Consider the following 26,414-nt stretch of genomic DNA (forward strand, 5'->3'; position numbering starts at 1 on the left):
GGATTCGCACACTCCCGTTCAGGAAGAATTTATCACGTGGAGAGAATTTTAACAAGCCCCGCCTCCCCCTTTTGACGAGCAATAAATCTGGGATGACCATCGATCAAAAGCAAGTCAATCAACCAGTAGCTCAGGTACGGCGAAACAAACAGAAGTAGAAGATTTATCGCGAGTCTGGTGCCAGTCTCGATCGCGTAAACGTGTATCGCATGTAAATTAACGGATATTAACGGATTTATCATCGATCATTTTGCAACGGATTAACGAAAGATAATCGAAAGATGATCGATCTTTCGTTAAAAATAAATTTTAAGGATATTCTTTTTTCTGTTTCTCGTTTCGAACGATTCAGAAATACAGGCATTAAAGGTGTTCGCCATCTAGCGTCCCATGTACACGAAATGATCCGATCCAATTCCATTCTACTTTATTCGCTGCGGCCACGTTGGAAGACACGCAGAGAGGATACCAACAGCCGAGAACTGTCCAGGCTGATCGATACCTCCCCGTTTACTCTCGGTCGGTGGGGCGAGATAAGGGTAGTTTTATCGGAAGACGCTTTGCCCGACCACTTCGAGTCGAAATATCCTCCACGATATCGGTAAATTTGGCAAACGTTTGTGAACAGCGGCGAGATAAATTACGAAATTACGTTAAATCGGCTCGATGAAACTCATGAATATGCATAAATACGCAACGATGGTAAATAAATAACGTTCTCTTGCAACAATATTACACGTACAGTGTCGTATTATTTCGAGGACGCAGAGTTATAAAGCACGTAAATTCTAAAATTCTAAAAAAAAAAAACGTACGATCGTAAATAATCGTAAAGTGATAATAATAAGCTAAGTGATAATAATAAGTAATTAATTCCACTTTCAACGATCCCTTTTATCATATTCCTCTGTGTAATATAGCCCATAATGAATCAACGAAACGAAGACGAAACTCGTTGGGAAGCAACACGGTGCGTTTGGAGCGGAGGAACGTGGCGATCGCGTGAGAAGAGGCGTACGCGGCTCGAGGCTGAAAATAGCCGAAGAGAGCTCGCTTCACTCCGCTCGGCGCGGCCCGCCAGAATCGCTCGAGCCTCGACACGAATTTCGTCGTCGTGGTGGGTCCCGACCAAGGATCCAGCCTCAATCGATCGATCGAACCATCCCCCCCGCCAGGTCGATCCGGAAATCGACTCCGAATCGAAGTGAGTGCTTCTTCGCGGTAGTGGAAGTAAGGCAATCACATCGTTTTTCTCCACATCGTTCCCTTCGTTCCCTTCGACGTGAAAATTTCGAAATCGAAGTTCTTCTCATCCGTATATATATCGTTTTCTTGTGTGGCGTTTCACGCGATGAAGTGATTGGAAAAAAGAAAAAAAACGTATGATGAAATGCGTGCGGTTCTCGGCATGGGTTGCATTGCGGACACTCGAGAAACTAATCGACCTCGATGTACGCATCGAATTTAGTGTGAGTGCGATACCAGGGAGCTTTCTCGAATGTTTTGTGTCTGTTTTAATTACATTTATGTCATAGTGTTTACCGGTTGATCGAGATCGATCCGAGATCGAGCGTATCTAGAAATATATATATGTATACACGAAACGCACACGAAGGAAGGAAGAAGAAAGATTAATTCGAGAGCGAAAAAAACGCTCGTCGTTCCTTGGATCCTCCTTACGAATCGATATATTCTTTGGCAACGAATTTTCGAAAAATTGCGAAACACCGAGACGAATGGTAGTAACATCGCCGTGTATTTCATCCCTGGTGTATTTTCTCTTAGCTCGGTCGGGCGGCGAGAAAATATCGGCTGAGGAAATATTTAGCACGGGAACAATATTTTCGTTTGATCCGTTGCCAGTTAAACAGTTTCGTGATTTATCGACGTATCCGTGTCGTCGCGTCGCTCCGTTTCTCGATCGTCACTTTGACCTCCCCCGAAATCGCGATTCTCCTCCTCCTCCTCCTCCTCCTCTTCTCCAAAATTTGTTGGCGATATCCTTAACCTTCGATCGATCGCTCGTTACCATATTCTAATTCGAGTTCCGCGGGAACAAGCGTGGAGATCTTCGCTCGATCCGCCGAGTTGTAAATGCGTCTATTTCTGCCCGCTCGCTGGAAATAGACTCGAGAATGAAATAGGTCTCCGATTCTCCGATTCTCCTCCTCGCGTCGATGTCATTCTCGATCCAACGCCGCGTTGTCATTCTCGATCGGTCGATATTCCTTCTTGGATCATCGATCGAGACGAAGAAGATCGCGTTTGATCGAAAAAGTTCCTCGCAAATTGGATTTATCCGCGAGTAAATTAGATTTTCGCGCAAATATATCTTATATAGATACAGGTTTCAGAAACCTGATTCAACAAATTGGAAGCGCAGTTGCGAAATTAGCGGAAAGCAATTTGGATTGTGATGCCTTAAGATCGCCGCACCACCGCGGAAGTAAGACAAGGGGGATGTGGCCACTTGGTCTAAACTATTTTTAAACTTTTGAACCCGTCATACCGTTCAATCTACCGCATCTAAATATACTGTATAAATATACTCTTCCGTTCTGGAGGCTTTCCGAGTTTAATTGACGCACGTTTACGCATCGGTCAATTACGTAAATAAGAAAACCGATAATATCGTTAACAATAATAATATCGACGCATTGTTGCAATTAACACAGCCACGCGACGATTAATTATCCGTGATTCGTTGTGAAAAGAATAATCAAAAAAGAAAAAAAAAAAAGAAAGCAATCGATCTTCCGTGTAGTATCCTCGCTAAATGATATTAACTGTATGTATTCTGAAATATTCTAGGTCACGATAATTACTTTCCTCGAGGATGGAAACAAGATTCCTCGTTAAACTAACTTCTCTTCTCTCGAGACGAAAAATTTCTCCCCCTAATTCCCGATAATCGATGCTCCAAGTCGCGACATTTCTTTCTCCCCCCTTCTTCAAAGATCCCTTGGCTGTGTAATCCATTCTTACGATTCTAGACATAGACACCGAACGTTGCGATACATTTCTAACGAATTCCAAAAATTCTTTCCATTTCGAATACCATTTTCGGTAATCCAATTTCTCCGCGAAATTTCCACGATCCTCCTCCCCTTTAATAACATTAAAATCCTGGGGAAAATCGGAAATTCTTGGCGAGTGGCGAAATTTTACGCGCACTCGAGCCGCAGATCGAGACGAGCGGATTACTCGTCTTGCAGAAATAAAAACAATTTAGCAAGGAGAGAGGGTGTGTGTGTGTGTGTGTGTGTGTGTGTGTGTGTGTGTGTCTTTGTGCGGATTACACACAGAGGATAGATTGGCTACGACGGAATTTCGAGCATGCGGAATTTGATTGAAGGAAACGGGCGCTTGCGCGAGGGTCTGTGCCGAGGTACGCGCTAACCACCCACCCACCCCGTTCCCCAGTAGCGGGTGATCGTTGGTGCTCCATCGGAGGTTAGGACGTCGCCGACACCGCTGCCGCTGGTGTTCGTCGTCGTCGTCGTCGTCGTCGGCCACCGCCGAGAGGAAACGTTCTCAGCGCCGGCAGCCGTAGCGTGTGCAGCCGAAACATGCAGTCGGATCATCCGAGCGGCCAAGTGTGACCAAGTTTCGCCCTATTCGCTATCGAGGCTGGGGACGGTGGGCAGGGGAGTGAGAATCGGTGCGGGAGAGGAAAATAACGCGACAAAGGGGTGAACTGCGGTGACTCGACGTCAGGTTACGTGAAGACGTGCCGACGGGATGGCCGACAGCGAGGGTGGCTCCGAGCAGGATGACGTATCCTTCCTTCGCACGGTGAGTCCACGTATTTCGTTTCTTTTCTCTTTCTTTTTTTTTTTTTTTTCTCATCCATTCCAATCGGAGCTACGTTTCTACGGCTCCTCCGGCTATGGAATGGAAATTTTCTTAATGTTAAATGTATTGATATTTGGTGTATCGTACGTATGAATGATCGATGGAATACTGTTTCTTTTCTTTTCTTTTTTTTTTTTTTTTTTTTGTAAAGGAAAAAATTGTTTTATTTCGATATCGCGCAAACGTTGATCTAACGTTGAGAAAAAAATGTTGGTTGAATATTAAACGAGCCACGTTTAATCACGCGATGTTCTCGCGTAAAAGCCGCGCGCAGATAAGCTCGAACAATCGAGGCTATCACGTGGGGATGAAAAGCGCGCGATGTTATTGAAGAATCCGCGTTCCAACGGATGAAAGAACGTTTTCGTTTTTGAAAGAAGGGTCGGATATATATATATATATATGTATAACGATCGGATATAGGGAAAAACGAGCATCGATGTCGAGCAAATCCGCTTAGGTGGCGGTTTAAAGTTAGATTCCGCGCGTGTGTGTACCTTGTTTACACTGCTGTTGTCACCTGTGTGTACGTGTGCGGAACGCGGAACCCTATTTCTTGCACGTTAGAACGCGATTTTGGTTGGTTGGAAAGGGGGAATGGTGGAATTGGTGGGTGAATCGTGGAAGCACTTAAAGTTCCCATACTTGACGACCTTGACCTCGTTCGAACCCGCAAGGATCAAGCGGTAACACAGTGACCGAGAGGGTAGGCTACAGGCCTTGAGCTTCCGTAAGCTGCACACGCGCTTCCGATTCTGTTCCACGCTCTTTAATAGTCGCCCTTTGGTAAAAATACATCCCTCTCTCTCTCTCTCTCTCTCTCTCTCTCTCTCTCTCTCTCTCTCTCTCTCTCTCTATCTCTGATGCAGTCCTGTTAACGGAGCGCAGCCACAATGTTAACATCGACACGCGTGTTCATCGATTTTTTTTTTTATTTTCCTCCATGTTTAGACCTTTCCCGCGTTATTCGCTCGTCCCTCCTTTTCCTTTCCGCAATAACTTGGCAATGTAACGTACCTATATATAAAAACAAGTGTATATTTGTCTCATACAGTACAAAAGGCGTTTTTTTTTTTTTTTTTTTTTTTTTACGAGTGGATACACACAGGACACGGGACAACAGTGTCGAACAATGGATTCTCGATACGAATTTCTTGTACTTTATGTTTCGATTTTAACGATAAATATGTATATGGTTGTTGGTGTTGTTGTTAGTGTTGCTGTTGCTGTTGTTGTTGTCATCGTTGCGCGAAGATTCGCGATTCGAATGCGACTGACCGATCGCCACTTGTCTTGGAACACGCATCGCTTTTTCTTCGCACGAACGCGTTCGAGAAAAAGCTTTCGAAGCTTTATTCCGTCCTCCTCTTCGTACGAGCTTTGGTATCACCAATAGACAGACTTCTCGTTTATCCCTATCTTCTTCTTCGCTTCGCCTTTTCCGCCAACTGAATGTATTTCCTCTTCGAACTCTCCGGCAGGGCGCACCACATCTTGCCGGCTTTGCGAGCCACTTTCGTCACGCGTTCCCCGGGCGACTTGAAGTACATTTCCAGGTAGAAGATGATGAAAGGATTCGAGGACAGGATCAGCCTTCGCCTTCTTCTACGCGGTTTGCAAATGCACTTGCCCTTCCTCGAGCGACGACGGCGACGACGGCGGCGGCGGGGGCGGCATCCTCTTCCTCTCTCCATCACAGCCGTGTCCACGTTTGGAGTCGGTTCCAATTGAACATCCTGTAGTATCGCGTTCCTGTCGAAAAATCGGCCATACGAATTCAAATGAACACCACCATCCTTTTCGAGCTTCCTCGAAACAACGCCCTCCGATTCCACGCGTATATTTTTTAAATATCGTGTTTGAAATAGTGTTAAGTAGTCGGCGAGAATTACAAGTTATTATCACGGAGGGGTATTTCGAGCAAGTATTTCGTTGTTCCGAGAAAGTAATCGTCCGAGTCGCGAGGTCTCCGAGGAAATCATTAACAGGGCAGGGAATACCTCGAAGAGATCCTCTCAATAATTACGGCCGTAATTACGTTTCTTTCTCCCGTTTCCTTTCGATCGTGGACGATGGCGAGACGACGAGGTTTGATCGAACGAGAATCACGAAAGAGGAAACGGATGAAAATTACTACGGTTAATTTAATTACACCGTATCGCGTATCTCGAAATTAGTCAAGTATTTGTTAGTGGCTGTTAAGTGGCGTTCGTGACTGGGTAACATAACCGAATATGCACCTGCTCAAACGAGTGGTAATCTCGTCGATCCAAACTTTGCGTTCGCGTCCCCTCTCCCTAAGAGGATAACACACTTTGATACGTTCGCTGGTCATTCAATTGGTTGAAATGAAAATTTACTAATCGTCGTAATTTGATATCGATCAAATTCGAAGACGAGCACACTCTTAACGATCCATCTCTCCTCCCCTCATTTGGGTTAAGTTGGACCATCGGCCGCGAAACGCTCGATTCGTTCATTTGTGAAATCGCGAGGCAAGGTTTGTCGTGCGTAGAATTCACGATGAAATTTGAACAGGGATGATCCAGTTACCGGAACGAGTGTCAAAGCAGAGTTTTCACAATGGAAATGATCGTGTCGATACATAGGGGGATAAGTGATTCTCTATTCCAACACGATTTCTAGCCTATTGGGACGGATCGTGCCTCACCTGTCGTCGTTGGGATTTTCATAGCCGAGGGGTCGATTCATGTCGTACTGCTGTGTCTTTGGTTATTGAATTTTTACTTGAAAATTTGATATATGTAGCCAAACTTAACATATCCAAACGGTTGAAAACATTTGAACTATTTGTCGACTATGTTCGCGTTGTATAGTGCACGAGAATTGTATCGATAGTATTGGTAATCGAACATCGATCGAGGGAAGCGATTTCTTGCATAATTCATTTATCTCGTTCATCTCGGACAGCCTTCGCTTCGTTCTCGTTTTGCAAGGTGTTTGTAATCCGATCGAATCGAAATCACAATGCGATACGCGTTCGTTCGTTCATCAACCATTTCAGAGATGAAAGAAACGCTGCTCGAATAATTATTGGCGGCTTTGGTAGCACGAGAACGAGATTAAATCAATTTCCCCCCCGCTTCGGAAATAGGAAGCGTAATTTCGTTCCTCTTCGACTTTCGGTTTCCCTCGCGCCGTTTTTCTCGATCTCGGAAATTGATTGTGAAAGTTCAAAAATCGATCGAAAATATCGAAATATCCATCAGACAATAATCCTTTATCAATAACAGGCTTTTCTTTTTTTTTCTTTTTTACATCAATTTGAAAAAAAAATCGATAATTCGAGCAATCAAAGATAATAATTTCGGGCAATGTACGTTACTTTTAATCGCGATTGTTCGACGATGAAACAACAAGGTTCGAAAACAGTAGGACAAGTACGTTCGAGACGTCTGGTGGAAAATTATGTCGAGGTGCACACGGTTCGCTGCATCGTAATGATCATTAATTAAGTGAACAACCGTTGGCATCGTTGGGCGCCACTCGAAATTATCGCGCGCACTTTCGCGGCTCGTCCAATGCTCGCTTCGCGTGTTGCCATTTGCAACGATGATTGAATTGCCACGAGGAAAAGAGACGCTGGTAATTAAAAAAATAAATAATAAATCGTTGGTCGTTTAAAATCGAGCCGAGCCACTCCTAGCACACTCTCTCCCTTTCTTCTTTAAGAGCGATGTGGCGACAGTTAATTTTAGCAATCGATGCTACATTGTTCCGTGTAATCAATACGGCTCTTCATTAAAGATTTCACGTCGAAAAGCAACCGACCGTGCGTTAATAACGCAGGCTCGGTTTCACTCTGCTGGTTGAATTATATATTCCAAGAGTGGAAAGAACGTATCGTTGACGTTTTCACGGCAATTTCAATTTGCAAGTGACTCGATCGATAATTAGGATCGTTGTTTTAATCGTATGTCATCATTTGATTAAGAAAAATAAATTGACGTGGCAAGAAATTTTCTTCGAATTCTTCCAATTTTTCTTTTTCCTCAAATTCCATGGTAAACGAAGCAGTTGTATTATGTATATATTTCTTGGCAACCAGTGTATACGTAAAATATCGTTAAATATCGAAAAAGATGGCGAAATGCGAATATAACTTGCCGATTCATATCCAAAAGTCAATGTGATTTATATTTAGTATCCGCTCGAACGAAATCGCGCCGGATTGTCGGACGCTGAAAATACAGACACACCCTTGACCCGAGGTTGCAACACGTTGCAGCTTCGATCGCGGTTTAATTCCGCGGGCGAGGGAAATAATTGATTTATTCGAAAGCGTTATTCGCCTTCTACTTTCGCTCATTCGGATGGACGCCACGCCAGAATAGCAATCGGAGTAACTCCATGATCGAGTAAAACACGATCCAAATTTATAAATTATTCGATCGAGATCGATAACTCTTATATTCTTATTATTAAATTTCTCTCGATTTTTCCGAATCCGATGAATTGGCAAAAATTGTAAATCGTGTCAGATGAGACACGATTTATCGCGTGCTTTTCCATATAACCCAGTAACGCGTTATGTTAATTCGAGAACTCGTTTCACTTTTTTTTCTTTTTTTTTCTTTTTTCTTTTTTTTTTTTTTTTTCCTCCCCAACGATGTTCGTGTTACACGCGTTTCGCATGCGTGCGCCGTTTATCCGCGTGAAAAATATTTGCCTGTAAAGTAATGGAGCGGAACCGTCATTAGTCTCGACGTTGGTGTAAATTGTAAATTGAGAAATGTCACGGAATTTTACGAGCCAATACCATACTCGCGATAGAAATAATCTTGTTACGTAGTATATATCGTTCCTCGTCGATCGCAATTATATTCCGATCCGAGTTATAACACTTTCCACTCGATCGATCCCAAGTTATAATTCGAATGGAAATTGGAATTCACGTCCGTTCGAGATTCTAAATTTGCCGTGCGATCGTAATTTTAAAACTATTTGGCTACATTGTACACGCGCGACATTGTACAAATGTACGTCTGTTTTAATCCCGGATGGATGGGCGCAAAGATCGAGTCCAAATTTAAAATCGATGAGAAATGTTTCGAGAATTCGCGGTGTACTTGATTTCAAAAACTGCGAATTGCGAATTTTACGTTCCCGTGTAAAGAATTTCGTGACAACAATCGATCGAATAAGAGTGACTCGCGTACAAGAGAAAGAATGTTACTCGCTTGAGCGACACTTTAAGGCCTGTGTCTAGGTAAAAACACGGTGGCATCGTTCAACTGACAAATCCGCCGCTTCGAAACACTTCGAAAACGGTATACGCTCGTGAAAAACTAGTGGCGCACATTCTTGAGACGGTCCAAATTGGTTTTGGCACAGTGTGTAACATCTGCTGTTTGGCTCACATCATATTTCAACGTTTCGCAAAGGTCGACGTTGCTCTCCTCTACTATTTCTCCAACGCATCAATGAATCGTTTTTTTTTTTCAACTCCGCGATCGAAATCTCTTTTTAAAAAGAAAAAAATAAATTGCACGGTTATTTACGAAAGTGGATCAACGTTTGCACTTCTTACCATAAATTCTTATCGATAAATTTTAAACCTAGACGAAGAACAATAAGAAATAAGAAATTGAATCGAATATGGAATTGAAATTCGTAGGAGGATATGGTATGTCTGTCCTGCACGGCAACCGGTGAAAGAGTGTGCCTGGCAGCCGAGGGATTTGGTAATCGACACTGTTTCCTCGAGAATATCGCGGATAAGGTAAGGTATTTAACGTGTGAATGGCCGCCCAATTCTTTACCCGTACTACTTTCACAATAAAACGGGCGGAAAGTGAAAAAGTTGCACGTTTTTGTTTACAATTGCAGAACATACCACCCGACCTGTCGCAATGCGTATTCGTAATAGAGCAGGCTCTCTCGGTGCGAGCTTTGCAGGAATTGGTCACTGCTGCCGGTTCCGAGACGGTAACGTACCACTTCTTTATCACTCGTAAACACTGTACAACGATATACTATATATATATTATGGAGAATATCGTTACAACGTTTACGAAGCAATTTTTCGTCGACGACGAAAAATATATTTAGATTCTATAATAATATTTCGCTTATCCCTCCTCGTGATCTCTTTTTCTATTTTCCTGTGCAGACGTTCTCGTCGCATCATTTTATTTTTCAGTTTTGCTTGATCGTGACGACAAAGTTGCAAGATTTTTTTCTTTTTTTAAATGCGTTTTAAAGAACGGAACTCTCCTCCGCATCGTGCGTAAGGATCGATAAGGTTCACGTAAATCGATCTCAGTACGTAAATCACCCGCATAGGAGTGGGCCATAAAATTTTGTTTGATTTCATTTCTGCAGGAGAGGATTAATCGATTATTTCATTTGTTCCATACTTTCTTTTCTTTTTTTTTTTTCTTTCCATTTTTTTGCGAACGTTGCCAACTAAAACCGAACGATGCACTTAGAAAGTAGTAGATACTCGCGATTTCCAATCGAGTCAATATTGTTTTTCGACAAATCTGTCAAGCACATTTGACTCTCTCTCTCTCTTTCTTTTTCTCTCTTTTTCTTTTTTCTCTCTCTTTATTTTCTCTTCTTTTTTTTTTTTTCCTTCGAACAAGATGCAAAGAAATAATTTTCTGAATGCATCCGCACTTTTTTTCGTTCCTTTTTCTGTCCAATCAATAATTGTAGCATGCATCCACGTAGCATCCGTGTAACACGTCTCAAATTGTCTTTCGTTTGTCCGTATTGTCTTTTGTCCCTCGTGTTTATGTCCAATTTTTGTTGCGTCTGCACTGATCGCAATTGCAACTCATCGCAATACGAGAATCATCCACATGCGTGAAAATCGCACGTATAGATACATATATGTACATAATACATTTCACCTATCGATCGACATTCTAGGCGTGTTCACCGAATTTCTTTTCATTTTCTCTTTCTCTCTCTCTCTCTCTCTCTCTCTCTCTCTCTCTCTCTCTCTTTTTTTCCTTTCTCTCTTTTTCTATCTATCTATTCATGATTGGCAAAACAGAAAAATTGAGATTTACAACACTTATGTTTCTGTTTGCAGCAGCAAGAAAATTTAGTAAGTATATCTTTCGTATCACTCTAAGACACCGTTTACGTTCACTGCGCTTGTAAGTAACGTCATTTGCTTGCGTACTTTTGAATGTCGTAAATTCATATCTTTATATTTCTTTTTTTCCCCATTCTATTTATTTTTTCTTTTCTTCCTTCGCTCTTGCACTTTCGTTCGATACTTTCTTTACTTGATTTACTTGTATCTGTGCATTTTACGTTTAAACGCTCACGTTATGTTGTATGCTGATCACGCGGATCTACGAATGCATTTTCTTTTTTCCCTATTTTATGTTCGATTAACACGCAACAATCGATTTAAAAATATTTGTTCCATCACAAAAGCACGTATAAACATGCTTGCCGATTTCAATTTATTATTCGTTAACAATCGTTATTTATGGCCTTCTCTTATCGGTAACGCTTGTGAACTTTCATTTACATTTTTTTTTTTCCTTCTTCTTCTTCTTCTTCTTCTTAATCCAATTTTCACATATTCACATATCTTAGGTTCTCCAAGTATGTAGCTTCAATCGCTATATCTCTGTGCATTTGTAGGGAAAGGGGACAGGATCTGGACACAGAACTTTATTGTACGGTAACGCCATTTTACTAAGGCATCAGAACAGCGACATGGTAAATATATAAAATCGTGTAAAATCGTAATTTTCACAGATACAGGGAAATAAGTAACTCGGTATCGTCTCATTCACAGTATTTGGCTTGTTTATCGACCAGCTCGTCCAACGACAAGTTGGCTTTCGACGTGGGTCTCCAACAGCATTCTCAAGGTTAGCCGATGGAACGCGATCGAATTTAATAATATGGAACCGATATCAATTCCTGTCGTGCTTCCATATACGCATATATCTGATACGATTGATCGTTTAGGCGAGGCCTGTTGGTGGACGGTGCATCCAGCATCGAAGCAAAGATCCGAGGGTGAGAAGGTTCGAGTCGGCGATGACCTTATCCTGGTATCCGTGGCCACCGAAAGATACCTGGTATGCCAGCCAAGTGATACAAATTTAAAATATTTCCCCTCTAAACTCTTCGAAATATCCCAATCCATCCGCTTTTTCCCCTAGCACACCACCAAAGAGAACGATTTGTCGGTGGTGAACGCCTCGTTCCACGTGACCCACTGGTCCGTGCAACCGTACGGTACAGGAATCAGCCGGATGAAATACGTCGGTTACGTGTTTGGCGGTGACGTTCTTCGATTCTTCCACGGTGGCGACGAGTGTCTCACCATACCCTCAACATGGAGCACAGCGCCCAGTCAAAAGTAAACGTAGAAACCGAATCCATTCATGAAAGGAAATTTTAAACCTTTTTTTCTTTTTTCATTTTTCGTGAATCTGACTGTTTCGGAGATAATTCGATTAGCGATACGATTGAAACCACGCACGGTTTCCGATATTTAATTCCGGTATTTAATAATAATTAATTGTTTACACACAGTATAGTGATCTACGAGGGAGGGAGCGTGATGAGCCAGGCACGATCGTTATGGAGGTTGGAGCTGGCGAGGACGAAGTGGGCAGGTGGTTTCATCAATTGGTTGCACCCGATGAGAATCAGACACCTGACTACAGGCCGGTATCTCGGGGTGAAAGAAAACAACGAATTGTATCTGGTCGATAGGTATTTTATTATTAGTAAAGTTCAAGGGTCAGGCCGATAATCAACCAAGTTGCATGAATTTTCTTTTTTCCTTTTTTCTCCCCCTGTCCGTTGGAAGGAACGAGGCCACGATCGAGACCTCGACGTTCTCGTTGCGGCAAGAGAAGGACGATCAAAAGATCGTTCTCGAGGACAAGGATCTCGAGGTTATCGGTACACCGATCATCAAATACGGCGACTCGACCGTTATCATGCAACACGCCACCACTTGTCTCTGGGTCTCGTACAAAGTATGCTTCTCGTTAAATTTATATTTTTCCCCTTCGTCCCCTTGGAGGATAGAAAATCAAAATCTGCTCCCTGATTTTATTATCCCCGTAGTCGTACGAGACGAAGAAGAAGGGCGTGGGCAAGGTGGAGGAGAAGCAAGCCGTCCTTCACGAGGAAGGGAAAATGGACGACGGTTTGGTCTTCTCCCGTTCACAAGAGGAGGAGTCTAGGACAGCTCGAGTGATTAGGAAATGCAGCAGTCTGTTTACCCAATTCATCACGTGAGTATGATCATCGTTCAATCGCACTTGCATTAAAATATGGAGATTAGAAACGGAGCAGACATAGCTTGGACATAGTTTGTGCCGTGACAAAACCGAATGATAAATTAACGAATTAAAAGGATTGAAAGGAGCGAATACATTTTAGAGGCCTAGAGACGCTGCAAGTGGATAGAAGAGCGTCCATGTTCTTCCAAAACGTGAATCTGAACGAAATGGTGATGTGTCTGGAAGACTTGATTAATTATTTTGCTCAACCCGAAGACGACATGGGTAAGAGAAACGTAATTTCTCTCTCGTGACGAATAATATTATTATTATTATATATCTCCACGTAGAACACGAGGAGAAACAGAACAAATTCCGAGCCCTGAGGAATCGTCAAGACTTGTTCCAAGAGGAAGGTATACTGAATCTGATCTTGGAAGCGATCGACAAGATCAACGTGATCACGTCGCAAGGTTTTCTCGTCGCCCTTTCGGGTGACGAGAGCGGCCAAGCCTGGGATCAAATATCCGGATACCTGTATCAACTATTGGCAGCAATAATCAAAGGAAATCACACGAATTGCGCCCAATTTGCCAACAGCAATCGATTGAACTGGTTGTTCAGCCGTCTGGGATCGCAAGCCTCGAGCGAGGGCACAGGGATGTTGGACGTGCTTCATTGCGTCCTCATCGATTCGCCCGAGGCTTTGAACATGATGAGAGTAAGCGAAATTCCAGAGTGAATTCCATCTTTGAGATTCTTGGAATCGCCAAGTTTGATTATTAATACGATTAATCTCCGCAGGACGAGCACATTAAAGTGATAATTTCCCTGCTCGAGAAACACGGAAGGGATCCAAAAGTGTTGGACGTTCTTTGCTCGCTATGCGTGGGTAACGGCGTCGCCGTCCGATCGTCGCAGAACAATATCTGCGATTTCCTGCTACCCGGGAAGAATCTACTCCTCCAAACCCAGCTGGTCGACCACGTGGCGAGCGTAAGGCCGAACATATTCGTCGGCAGAGTCGAAAATTCGGCCGTTTATCAAAAATGGTACTTCGAAGTCACCGTCGATCATATAGAGCAGACCACGCACATGATGCCGCACTTGAGAATAGGATGGGCCAACACTTCCGGGTACATCCGATTTCAACGATTATACATAGATCGTGCGATGAGATTCTCTCATTTCTTTCTTCTCTTGTCTCCAAAGGTACATGCCATATCCCGGTGGTGGCGAGAAATGGGGTGGAAACGGTGTCGGCGACGACCTCTACTCGTTCGGGTTTGACGGTGCCTATCTGTGGACGGGCGGTAGAAAGACCCAAGTTGTCCACAACGTGGCGGAGCCTTACATCAGGAAGAGCGACGTGATCGGTTGCGCGTTGGATCTCACGATACCCATAATCACCTTCACCTTCAACGGAGCGCCCATCACGGGCTCGTTTCGAAATTTCAACCTGGACGGCATGTTCTTCCCCGCCATCAGCTGCTCGTCCAAATTGTCCTGCAGATTCCTGTTAGGCGGCGACCACGGCCGGCTCAAGTTCCAACCGCCGGAAGAATTCTCACCCCTGGTGGAGAGCCTGCTGCCCCAACAAATATTGTCCCTCGATCCGTGCTTCTACTTTGGAAACATGAACAAAGTGGTGCTCGCCGGCCCCTGGCTGGTCGAGGACGACACGGCTTTCGTCCCGGGCCCGGTCGACACGTCCATGATCAACCTGCCCTCCTACGTCGAGCAAATCAGGGACAAACTGGCCGAGAACATCCACGAGATGTGGGCGATGAACAAAATCGAGGCCGGATGGATGTACGGGGAGCACAGGGACGACATGAGGAAGATTCATCCCTGCATCGTTCAGTTCGAGAGATTACCGGCAGCGGAGAAACGTTACGACACTCAGCTGGCCGTGCAGACTCTCAAGACCGTTCTAGCGTTGGGATATTACATCACTATAGATAAACCGCCGTCGAGGATAAAAACTTTGAGGCTTCCGAACGAGCCCTTCCTGCAGAGCAGCGGTTACAAGCCAGCGCCCCTCGACCTCACCGCGATCAACCTCACGCCCAAGATGGAGGAGCTGGTCGACCAACTCGCGGAGAACACCCACAATTTGTGGGCGAAGGAAAGGATCGGTCAGGGTTGGACGTATGGCCTGAACGAGGATTCGGAGATGAGAAGGAGCCCCCATTTGGTTCCATATCCGAAAGTGGACGAAGCGATCAAGAAAGCCAATCGTGACACAGCCAGTGAAACGGTGAGGACGCTCTTGGTCTACGGATACATGTTGGAACCGCCTACCGGGGAACAGCACGAAGGTAAGATATATATATATATACGTATATTGGATTGGTAAGAGTGGCGTTGGTCGTGTATTGGTTCAATAGCATTGCTCGTTTCCCTGCAGCGCTGTTATTGGAGGCCAGCAGGTTACGTCAATTGTCATTCAGAACTTATCGCGTCGAGAAGCATTACGCGGTGAGCAATGGAAAGTGGTACTTCGAGTTCGAGGTTTTGACGGCTGGCCCGATGCGAGTTGGCTGGGCGAAGGCGGATTGCATGCCCGGAAGCATGCTGGGAAGCGACGAGAACACATGGGCTTTCGACGGTTACAACGTGAGTGTCGTCCATAGCTTATTACACGTGATTTTTATACGCGTCGAGAAATTCGATTATAAAATAAACACGGAGAAACTCGCGAGAAAAATGGAAAGAAAGAAAGAAAGAAAGAAATAAAACGTACGAGGAATTATTATTACTTTGGTTTGGACAGTTGATTTGTGCGCGAGTAATTTTACGCGTAGGTAAGGTTTGTCACGAAAATTGAAATTTTTCATTCTTGATCGATCGATATGTGTTGAGTGATGATAAGGATTAATCATAATGATACCAATCGTGAATGTCAGGTAACTAAAGTACACGCCGGTACCCACGAGTCATTTGGTCACAAATATCAAGTGGGCGACATTGTTGGATGTTTCATTGACGTCGCGGACCGAACGATCAGTAAGATTTTCCCAAGAATATATCCAAAATAATTCGATTTGCAGGTCTATCATCTTTTTTTTTTTCACGTTTTCTACTGTTTCTGTCTTTGTCTCTGTCTATGTTCTTTTTTCTCCATGTTGACTTGATTGTTTCTTTTTTCCTTGTGTCCAAACATCGAACGAAATTAATGGGGGATTTCGTTCGACGAAGTGTGGCTTGACATTTCTTTTTTTTTTTTCTTTTTATCAACCGCGAGGGAATTCGCGAGGAACTGTTATCCGATTGTGTTATCGATTAGAGTCAAAATAAATCGTTTCTTATTGTCCCCTTTCGTATCTATAAAAATCTCGTGAACGCGCGCGCGCATGCGCATAACACACGTATACACGTATACCCGCAAACGCGCGGAACAAGAACATTAAAAAGAAACGGAACATGAAACGTTGAACGTTCCACGATTTAAACGTACGATTACAATTACGATTAATCGCGTCACGGTTTCCCGATACGAATCAGAAACGAGAGAATTTGAAATTGGTGAAATTTTGTTTTAAAGGAGGAAAAAGTATACTCGGGAACAGCCGAGACATTTGGCAAACAATGGCAGGTTGGAGACGTTGTCGGGGTTTTCCTGGATCTAATCGACAGAACGATTAGTAAGACGGAATCTTTCAAGCGAACGCTTCAGCTGCCATTTCAAGCTATACATACATATTATAATTTGATCCAATAGAGATAGATTACTGGATACATTTCTCTGAAACAGAGTGTATACAGAGTTGGAGAAATTCGAATGAATACTTTTAATTATTCGCTTTTTTTTTTTTTTTACTTTATTTTGTTACGTTCTTTGTATTGATAAGCACGCGAGTAATTTGCACTGGTCCAATGTGAGCGTCGTCGTTTGTTTGATCGGTCGTACTTTGCAAAGCGAATCACGTTTATTTTATTTTCGTTCCCTTTCGCGAAACGGCTCAAATGTTCGTTATTATCGTCGTCAATTTCATCTTGTCATGTCAATCACCGGCAATGCTTTCATGTACATATATATATATATATTATTAGATTTTCACTCGTTCCTTAATCAATTCGTGCACTTTCATCATACACAATGCCAATTAGCATTCACATGTGTGTTGTTCTTGTATTTCTTCGTATCCAGTATTCTACTCAATGTAAATAACAGCGATAATGCTTGTCATATTTCTCATATACGATTCATATTTGCTAACCACTAATAAAAAAAAAAAAAACCAAGAGTGGTGTTGAAATTTGAAAAGGAATTAACGGCCTTGAGAAGAACGGCTTTTGAAATCGTCTCGATTAAAAAAATTCTTCCAAACCAAATCAAAAATGTGAAATGCCCTTCTACCTTTTACAAATCTCGTCATCAAATTTTGTTTATTTATTTTTCCTCGATCGATTCACCCGATAACATCGTCCACTTATTTTTATCTTTTTAACATTTTACGTAAACCCATCCCCTGTATGCATGTTTAACATTCGTTTCCGTTTCCACAATTTTCACATTTGCTTCGCATAATTGTACATAGTTGCATTTTATCTACCGTTTTAATCTTTGTATGCCGCTATTAACCGATAATGCTTCTTTAAAATTTCAAATATTGCTAGTCGCAATTATTACTTGTATCTATTCCTACTTTTTAGTCGACCCTTTTTAAAATTAATTTTGTCTCGTAATATTAATAATAATTCCGTCGTAAGCGATCTGAAATCTACGAACACCCCCCCCGTTTAGGCTTTTCTCTAAACGGGGAACTGCTGATGGACGCGTTGGGTGGTGAAACCTCGTTCGCCGACGTGCAGGGCGACTGTTTCGTGCCAGCTTTCACTCTCGGTGTCGGTCAAAAAGCGAAATTAACGTTTGGACAGGACGTGAACACCCTGAAATTCTTCACCACCTGCGGTTTGCAAGAGGGATACGAGCCATTCTGCGTGTAAGTGACGCACGACTCGATCCGTAAAATCCTCGACTTGAACGTTACAAAATAATCTTCGATGCGCACAGAAACATGAATCGACCGGTTACGTTCTGGTACACCAAGGATCAACCGATTTTCGAGAACACGGACGACATGGCTGACACGAGGATAGACGTGGCCAGGATTCCAGCGGGTTCCGACACTCCGCCATGTTTGAAGATCTCCCACAACACGTTCGAAACGATGGAGAAGGCCAATTGGGAATTTCTTCGACTGTCGTTGCCAGTTATATGTCAATCGATCTTCATTTCGGAGAGCGAGAAACTGAGAAGATGGCAGGAGATCAAAATGCGCCAGAATAAATTGTTGTCCGAGCAGATGGAGCAAGCTCAACAAGTGCCCTCTGCTCACATAGAGCAGATCATGAAATCTGGTTTCAGTATGAGCGACATCAAAGGTGAGATATTCTGTGATGTGTAAACATTTTTTTCTAATATAAATTTCAATCTTAAATTGAAATTCGTTCCGAAGGATTGCAAAGGAACTATTCGGAGGATGCGGTGGAAGCCGACGAAATGATGAAAGAGTCACCGATTCCTATGCAGAGGAACAAACCGGCGAGGCCTCCGAGAAAAGGTTCCCTGTACGGATCGCGGACGGGAAACATGGAGAACGCGATTAGCGAGGCCGACATGAACGGATACGGCGACATGAACGGCGATATCAAAGACGATAAGAAGAAACGTGGGCGTTCGCCGTTCCGGTTAGTATAATTCGATTTCTATAATATTTCTCTTCTCTCGGGATAAATGGAAATGATATTTATATTTCCTAGCAAACTTAGCAAAGAGATGGAGGATGCCCCGTAAGTTTTCGAATTAAATCTAACCTCGCGTCTTGAAATATATTTTATGTATCCATATGTGTCGAAGAATATATATATATATATATATATGAAAAATATAAAAATCCATAGATATTCTATACGTGACGATGTTCCACAGATTCTTCTCGCGGAAAGCGAAGTCTCCGGATGCGAAATCGAAAACGCCCGAGCCACCGATACGCTCCGACGTCTCTGACAAAAGCACTAAGACACTGTCGATGAACAAAGCAAGTAGCCGGCCTCCCCAAATTCGTATATCAAACGTAAAACTATTTATTTTTATTTGTTTGTTCGTTTGTCTGTTCGTCCGTCCACGTCTCGTAACACGTCACGAATCTTTTCGTTTCGAGCGCACGAAATATAAAGAGAAACTTTTTTCCTCCCTCCCCCACAGACGGACTTGAAAGTGGTACCGCCCCAGATCCCAGAACGAAACGCGCCCAAAGCAATGTCCGTTCTGACGGGGAGCGGCGTCGAGGCGATTGGGAACGAGATATTCGATACGGAATGCTTGAAATTGATGAACGAATATTTCTACGGGGTACGAGTATTCCCTGGACAGGATCCAACTCACGTTTACGTAGGATGGGTGACCTCGCAGTACCATTTGCACACCAAGGACTTCAATCTCTCTCGAGTGAGGAAGGGTTCCGTGGTTATCACGGACGACTACGATCGTCCGGTGGAGCAGTGAGTTCTCGATTCTTCTTCCATTGCACTTTCGAACGAGAAAGAATGTTGGAAAAGATATAACGTAACGTGTGCCATTCGTCGCCAGGGTTGACAGGCAAAGTTGCTACATGGTAAGAGCAGACGAGCTTTACAACGAGGTGACGCAAGACGCATCGGGCAAGGGCGCGTCTCAAGGGATGTTCGTCGGATGTTTCGTGGACACGGCGACTGGTTGGGTTTCCTTCACGTGCGAGGGAAAGGAGACCAGTCACAAGTTCAAGATGGAACCTGACACGAAACTATTCCCCGCCATCTTCGTGGAGGCTACCAGTAAAGAGATCCTTCAAATCGAGCTCGGAAGAACTTCTACGACGTTGCCACTGTCCGCCGCGGTGTTGCAGAATTCTGAGCGTCACGTGATACCGCAGTTTCCGCCTAGACTGAAGGTTCAATGTCTGAAGCCTCATCAGTGGGCCAGAGTTCCCAATCAGTCCCTCCAAGTGCACGCGTTAAAGTTGTCCGATATCAGGGGTTGGTCCATGTTATGCGAGGACGCTATATCGATGCTGGCTTTGCACATTCCTGAAGAAGATAGGTGTATCGATATCTTGGAATTGATCGAAATGGACAAGCTACTCAGGTTTGAAATTTTTATAAATGAGAAAAATTTATCGTTCCCCTTGTGTTTCGAGGATCGACTCGATCTGTTCGATCGTATTTCCAGTTTCCACGCGCATACTCTGACGCTGTACGCGGCTCTGTGCTACCAATCGAATTACAGAGCAGCACACGCTCTGTGTCAGCACGTCGATCAGAAACAATTGTTGTACGCGATTCGAGCGGAATACATGTCTGGACCCCTACGGCAAGGATTCTACGACTTGTTGATCGCGTTGCATCTCGAATCACACGCGACTACGATGGAAGTATGCAAGAACGAATACATAATTCCTTTAGGTGAGGCTTAACAAGCTTTTCTTTCAAAGCGGAATGGAATGAACGTCCATCGTATCGTAACGAATCTTATCCTTTTCCTTCAGGTCAAGAATTGAAGGAACTGTACGAAAACGAAGAAATGAAACACAGTCTCAGGTATCTGGAGACCGAGTCGGTCCGACCTCAGATGAAAATGACAGACATCAGGTAAATAGAACGAATCGAAAATTAAATGTGAACCCCGTGACTAATAGTCGACATCAAGGGATGATTCTTCCAGCGACCAGGCGATCGAGAACATAAGGAACCTATACAGCCCGCACTTCCCTCTCGACGTGGTGCGGGATTACGTGATGACCGCTTTGAACGAGGCTGTCGAGATCAATCAAGTTCACAATCGAGATCCAATCGGAGGCAGCAATGAGAATCTTTTCTTGTATGTAATAAAATTCGCAACGAATACGCGCACGCCTGGCATAATCCTCGCATATTTAGCGTGCTCGTCAGCAGAATAAGAAGGAGAAGATAACGCTTTCAGGATAATTTGCTTAGCTCTGCAGAATCAGAATACGTTGTTCTCGTGTTGTTCTTCCATTCACGATGAATTTTGTTTGTTCCAGACCACTTTTGAAACTTGTAGACAGGTTGCTCTTGGTTGGAATGCTCAGGAACGAAGACATCATGAAGCTTCTGATCATGATCCATCCCGAGACTTGGGACCCAACGTTTGAAAAAGGTGAGAGAATCAAATTGTGTGAATTTTCATTTCTTTGAGGGAGTCGAGAGTGAGAAAAAGAGAGAGAAATGTAAAAATCAATTGCAGAGGGAAAGGACGAGCACAAGAAGGGATTGCTTCACATGAAAATGGCCGAGGGAGCTAAGCTGCAGATGTGCTATCTTCTCCATCACCTGAACGACATCCAGCTTCGACATCGCGTCGAGTCCATCATCGCGTTCAGCCACGATTTCGTTGGCGATCTCCAATCCGATCAACTTAGACGTTACATCGAGATCAAACAGTCCGATTTGCCATCGGCGATGGCAGCCAAGAAGACCAGAGAGTTTAGATGTCCGCCTCGAGAACAGATGAACGCGATCTTAAGTTTCAAGAATATGGAATTCGAGGATGATCCCGAGAATATACCTTGCGGAGAAGAGTTGATAAGCAAGATGAACGAATTCCACAACAATCTCATGTCTTACGTGTCCTTGCACGCTCTTGAGGAAGCAGCGGATGCCTTGGCAGAGTCAATGGAAGAGGTTCAGAAACCTGGCGCCATCAAGAGGTTGTTCAATTTTATCAACGCGGTGAAAGAGTTGGAGGAGGAACCTAAACCTGAACCGGAACCTGAAAGGAAGACTCCAGAAGGTTTGAAGAATTAAATTAACGAATAAATTATTTCTTCTTGTTGCTTCTTCACGTTTTTTCATTATCTCTTACAGAGGTATTCCGCAAAGTTCTCATAAAAACTATCGTCAGCTGGGCCGAGGAATCCCAGATCGAGACTCCAAAGCTGGTTCGAGAAATGTTTAGTTTGCTTGTCCGTCAATACGATACCGTGGGCGAATTAATTCGAGCCTTGGAGAAGACTTACGTGATCAACAGCAAGACGAAAGACGATGTTGCTTTGATGTGGGTCGGTTTGAGCCAGATCCGTGCTCTGTTGCCTGTCCAAATGTCCCAAGAGGAGGAGGAACTGGTCAGAGAACGACTCTGGAAATTAGTGAACAATCACACGTTCTTCCAGCATCCAGATCTGATCAGAGTATTGAGAATTCACGAGAACGTGATGGCGATCATGATGAATACGCTGGGCAGACGTGCACAGGCGCAGTCGGACGCTCAAACACAACCGCAGACAACCGAAGGAGAACCAGTTTCCAAAGAGAAGGATACTTCTCACGAAATGGTGGTGGCATGCTGTAGATTTCTGTGCTACTTTTGTCGAACATCGAGGCAAAATCAGAAGGCTATGTTCGATCATTTCGACTTCCTCTTAGAGAACAGCAATATTTTACTGTCGAGGCCATCGTTAAGAGGTTCGACGCCACTGGACGTGGCTTATTCCTCTCTTATGGAAAATACGGAGCTTGCTTTAGCACTGAGAGAACATTACCTCGAAAAGATTGCCATCTACTTGTCTCGTTGCGGTTTGCAATCGAATTCGGAATTGGTTGAAAAAGGTTATCCTGATCTAGGTTGGGATCCAGTGGAAGGTGAACGATACTTGGACTTCTTGAGATTCTGTGTTTGGGTTAATGGTGAGTAAAATTTAAAATTTATCTTTTTATCTTAAGATTTAAAGAAGTTGCACATAAATAATTACAATTTCCTTTTAGGTGAAAGTGTCGAGGAAAATGCAAACTTAGTGATCCGTCTGCTGATCAGAAGACCAGAATGCTTGGGTCCAGCTCTTCGTGGTGAAGGCGAAGGTTTATTAAGAGCCATTATAGACGCCAACAAGATGTCCGAAAAAATCGCGGATCGACGAAAAGTACACGACGAAGCGGAGGGTTCAACGGTTATGCAATTCGAGCATCCACTTCCAGAATCAGACGACGACGAAGACTATATCGACACGGGAGCCGCCATCTTGAATTTCTATTGTACTTTGGTGGATTTGTTAGGCCGCTGCGCTCCAGATTCTTCCGTTATCGAACAAGGTAAGATTCTTCTATTGTCGAAAGTCAAAGTCCCTTTCCCCTGGATTTACGATATCATCTGATACATCCGTAAGTATCACCGACTCGAACATCACACTTATATACACACTACTTTCGCTATTTTGAGTTGACAAACTATTTGCGAGGTTAGTTTCATTTCCAATCTATAGCCATTCTCTTTCATTTCCAATTCATCGCGAGCTCCTCTACCTATTTCGTTACTTTCAAAATTCTTTAAGTCTAATAACACTGTTTATTTTTTTGACGAGCAACAGAGGCTTCTACAGAATCTGTCGGTAATATATACAAAATCATGCTTTTCGTTTCTTTAACGATCTCGTTTTATGAACGAGATTACATCAAGTAAATTTTTCAGGAAAGAACGAGTCTCTTCGAGCGAGAGCCATTCTTCGATCGTTGGTGCCTCTTGATGATTTACAAGGTGTCTTGTCTTTAAGATTCACCTTACTGAATCCAGCAGCAGGTGAAGAGAAACCAAAGAGCGATATGCCGTCTGGTTTGATTCCTGGACACAAGCAGAGCATCGTTCTGTTTCTGGAACGCGTTTACGGCATCGAAACTCGGGAACTGTTCTTCAAAATACTCGAGGAAGCTTTCTTGCCTGATCTCAGAGCTGCTACTATGCTGGATAGGGTAAAATAGAATATAAATTCAATTTGAATCAAGAAAAATAGACGAAAATTGTGTTATTCTCGATCTCAATTGTCAATTGTTTTAGAACGATGGATACGAATCAGATATGGCGTTAGCGATGAATCGTTATATCGGGAACAGTATTCTACCATTGTTGATCAAGCATTCCAAGTTCTATAACGAGGCAGACAATTACGCTAGTTTATTGGACGCCACGTTACATACTGTGTACCGATTGAGCAAGAACAGAATGCTGACAAAGGGTCAACGAGAAGCAGTCTCGGATTTCCTCGTGGCATTGACCAGGTAAGCACGATCTTTCTCAGAAACGTAATTGAAATGATTAACGGAATCGTTTTGTTGCTTAACAAGAGAAGTCCACGAGTTAAATGTCTCGTAAGTTCGAACAATATTATTCTAAATTGCTAATTCATGCCTTCGATTATAGTCAGAAAATTTACGCTATGAGGGTAACGATGCTTATAGATTACATTACCCTCGATTCTTCTCTTTTTTTACAATACATTCCTAATTTCTTTCTTCTTTTAGCCAAATGCAGCCCAGTATGCTGTTGAAGCTGCTTCGAAAGTTGACCGTGGACGTATCCAAATTATCTGAATACACGACTGTCGCTTTAAGGGTAAGTTATTTTATTATTATTAAAAAAGAAAGAGAAAAAACGAATAAAAATTAAATAAAATTAATTTTACAATAGCTGCTGACTTTGCATTACGATCGTTGTGCAAAATATTACGGTTCAACTGGCGGACAAGGTGCATACGGTGCATCGAGCGATGAAGAGAAACGTTTGACTATGGTTTTGTTCAGCAACATATTCGATTCATTGTCCAAGATGGATTATGATCCAGAATTGTTCGGAAAAGCTTTGCCTTGTCTCACAGCTATCGGTTGCGCGTTACCACCTGACTATTCATTGTCTAAAAATTACGACGACGAGTGGTACGGAAGTAAATCTGCATCTGCACAGTCGCCTGATGGACCATATAATCCTCAACCTATTAACACGTCCAGGTATCATATTTTTTTTAATCGAGAACCATCAAAAAGTTCATAATAATATGGAATTAATATTGATTTATTATTTGACAGTGTGGTGCTTAATAATGATCTTAATCAGATAGTACAGAAATTCTCCGAGCATTATCATGATGCTTGGGCCAGCAGGAAGTTAGAAAATGGTTGGACATATGGCGAACAGTGGTCTGACATGAACAAAACTCATCCGAGATTAAAGCCTTATAATATGTTAAACGATTACGAGAGAGAACGATATAAAGAGCCAGTTAGGGAGAGTTTAAAAGCTTTGCTTGCTATAGGATGGAGCGTTGAACACGCAGAAGTGGATGTACCCTCTACGAATCGTAGTTCAATGAGGAGATCATCGAAAAGTCAGGTAAATCAAAATCCTGTTCACACATTTCTATGAATACAATTATTGAATTATATGTCATACGAATGATTTCAGGGTGATTCAGCGAATCCATTCAATTACAATCCTCATCCAGTTGACATGACCAACTTGACTTTGAGCAGAGAAATGCAAAATATGGCGGAACGTCTCGCGGATAATGCGCATGATATTTGGGCGAAGAAGAAGAAAGAAGAACTTATCACTTGTGGTCTGTGTCAACGAAGAATCGATATAAATTATTTCGTTTGAAATTCAAAAGTAAAATATTTGATCTATAATGTTTGTGTCCTTTTTAGGAGGAGGTATTCATCCTCAGCTAGTCCCGTATGATCTTTTGACAGACAAGGAGAAACGAAAAGACCGCGAACGTTCCCAAGAATTCCTAAAATATTTGCAATATCAAGGTTACAAGCTTCACAAACCGAATCGAGGCGGAGAATCGGAAGTTGCGACAGCTGGGGCCTCGGTGGAGTTGCGATTTGCATATTCGTTGCTAGAAAAATTGATAGCCTACCTGGACAAGGCTACCATCAACATGAAATTGTTGAAACCTTCAGACACGTTCAGCCGTAGAAACAGTTTCAAGACGTCCACGAGGGACATTAAATTCTTCAGCAAGGTCGTTCTTCCATTGATGGAAAAATATTTCAGCACGCACAAGAATTACTTCATCGCTGTGGCTACGGCTACCAACAACATTGGAGCTGCATCTCTGAAGGAGAAAGAGATGGTCGCGGCTCTGTTTTGCAAATTGGCAAGTCTATTGAGATCTAGATTGGCTGCGTTTGGACCAGATGTTAGGATCACTGTCAGATGCCTTCAAGTATTAGTCAAGGGCATAGACGCAAAGAGTTTAGTGAAGAATTGTCCCGAATTCATCAGAACGTCCATGTTGACTTTCTTTAATAACACCGCAGATGATCTAGGACACACGATTCTGAATTTACAAGAGGGCAAGTACAGTCATCTGAGGGGAACGCATTTGAAGACTTCCACGTCTTTATCGTACATCAATAGCGTAGTTCTGCCCGTTTTAACAGCCATGTTCGATCATTTGGCTGCCTGCGAGTATGGTAGCGATTTGTTACGTAAGTATACAATTTTCAAGTAAAATACATCCGAGTTTTTAACACGAATAATATAAT

The 26,414-nt window shown here is 43.1% G+C and overlaps 1 protein-coding gene across 5 annotated transcripts in view; it reads left to right on the forward strand.

The window, feature by feature from the left end:
* The first annotated feature begins 1,064 nt into the window (after window positions 1-1,064).
* The window catches only part of LOC122720106 (ryanodine receptor), a 34,167-nt gene continuing 8,817 nt past the window's right edge, over window positions 1,065-26,414 (forward strand). Inside the window, exons 1-39 of one of the 5 annotated variants that reach the window (XM_043946601.1) lie at window positions 1,065-1,204; window positions 3,356-3,795; window positions 9,494-9,598; window positions 9,706-9,804; window positions 10,919-10,933; window positions 11,485-11,562; window positions 11,642-11,717; window positions 11,818-11,930; window positions 12,015-12,214; window positions 12,391-12,573; window positions 12,671-12,842; window positions 12,934-13,103; window positions 13,252-13,376; window positions 13,442-13,812; window positions 13,896-14,227; window positions 14,304-15,412; window positions 15,502-15,710; window positions 16,001-16,100; window positions 17,842-18,040; window positions 18,112-18,482; window positions 18,557-18,788; window positions 18,861-18,890; window positions 19,030-19,174; window positions 19,306-19,601; window positions 19,690-20,223; window positions 20,308-20,540; window positions 20,624-20,726; window positions 20,800-20,955; window positions 21,140-21,255; window positions 21,343-21,888; window positions 21,963-22,781; window positions 22,860-23,183; window positions 23,560-23,837; window positions 23,923-24,143; window positions 24,387-24,477; window positions 24,553-24,869; window positions 24,948-25,251; window positions 25,324-25,477; window positions 25,566-26,357. In XM_043946601.1, the coding sequence (XP_043802536.1) occupies window positions 3,742-3,795; window positions 9,494-9,598; window positions 9,706-9,804; window positions 10,919-10,933; window positions 11,485-11,562; window positions 11,642-11,717; window positions 11,818-11,930; window positions 12,015-12,214; window positions 12,391-12,573; window positions 12,671-12,842; window positions 12,934-13,103; window positions 13,252-13,376; window positions 13,442-13,812; window positions 13,896-14,227; window positions 14,304-15,412; window positions 15,502-15,710; window positions 16,001-16,100; window positions 17,842-18,040; window positions 18,112-18,482; window positions 18,557-18,788; window positions 18,861-18,890; window positions 19,030-19,174; window positions 19,306-19,601; window positions 19,690-20,223; window positions 20,308-20,540; window positions 20,624-20,726; window positions 20,800-20,955; window positions 21,140-21,255; window positions 21,343-21,888; window positions 21,963-22,781; window positions 22,860-23,183; window positions 23,560-23,837; window positions 23,923-24,143; window positions 24,387-24,477; window positions 24,553-24,869; window positions 24,948-25,251; window positions 25,324-25,477; window positions 25,566-26,357 (9,772 nt within the window). In that variant the 5' untranslated portion in view covers window positions 1,065-1,204; window positions 3,356-3,741. Of the gene's footprint in view, window positions 1,205-3,355; window positions 3,796-9,493; window positions 9,599-9,705; window positions 9,805-10,918; window positions 10,934-11,484; window positions 11,563-11,641; window positions 11,718-11,817; window positions 11,931-12,014; window positions 12,215-12,390; window positions 12,574-12,670; window positions 12,843-12,933; window positions 13,104-13,251; window positions 13,377-13,441; window positions 13,813-13,895; window positions 14,228-14,303; window positions 15,413-15,501; window positions 15,711-16,000; window positions 16,101-16,638; window positions 16,739-17,841; window positions 18,041-18,111; window positions 18,483-18,556; window positions 18,789-18,860; window positions 18,891-19,029; window positions 19,175-19,305; window positions 19,602-19,689; window positions 20,224-20,307; window positions 20,541-20,623; window positions 20,727-20,799; window positions 20,956-21,139; window positions 21,256-21,342; window positions 21,889-21,962; window positions 22,782-22,859; window positions 23,184-23,559; window positions 23,838-23,922; window positions 24,144-24,386; window positions 24,478-24,552; window positions 24,870-24,947; window positions 25,252-25,323; window positions 25,478-25,565; window positions 26,358-26,414 lie in introns of all 5 variants that reach the window. The other 4 variants (XM_043946596.1, XM_043946600.1, XM_043946599.1 and 1 more) reach the window with 4 other exon arrangements.

Source organism: Apis laboriosa, unplaced genomic scaffold, assembly GCF_014066325.1.
Source record: "Apis laboriosa isolate Shangri-la unplaced genomic scaffold, ASM1406632v1 scaffold11_cov152, whole genome shotgun sequence".
Lineage (NCBI taxonomy): Eukaryota > Metazoa > Arthropoda > Insecta > Hymenoptera > Apidae > Apis > Apis laboriosa.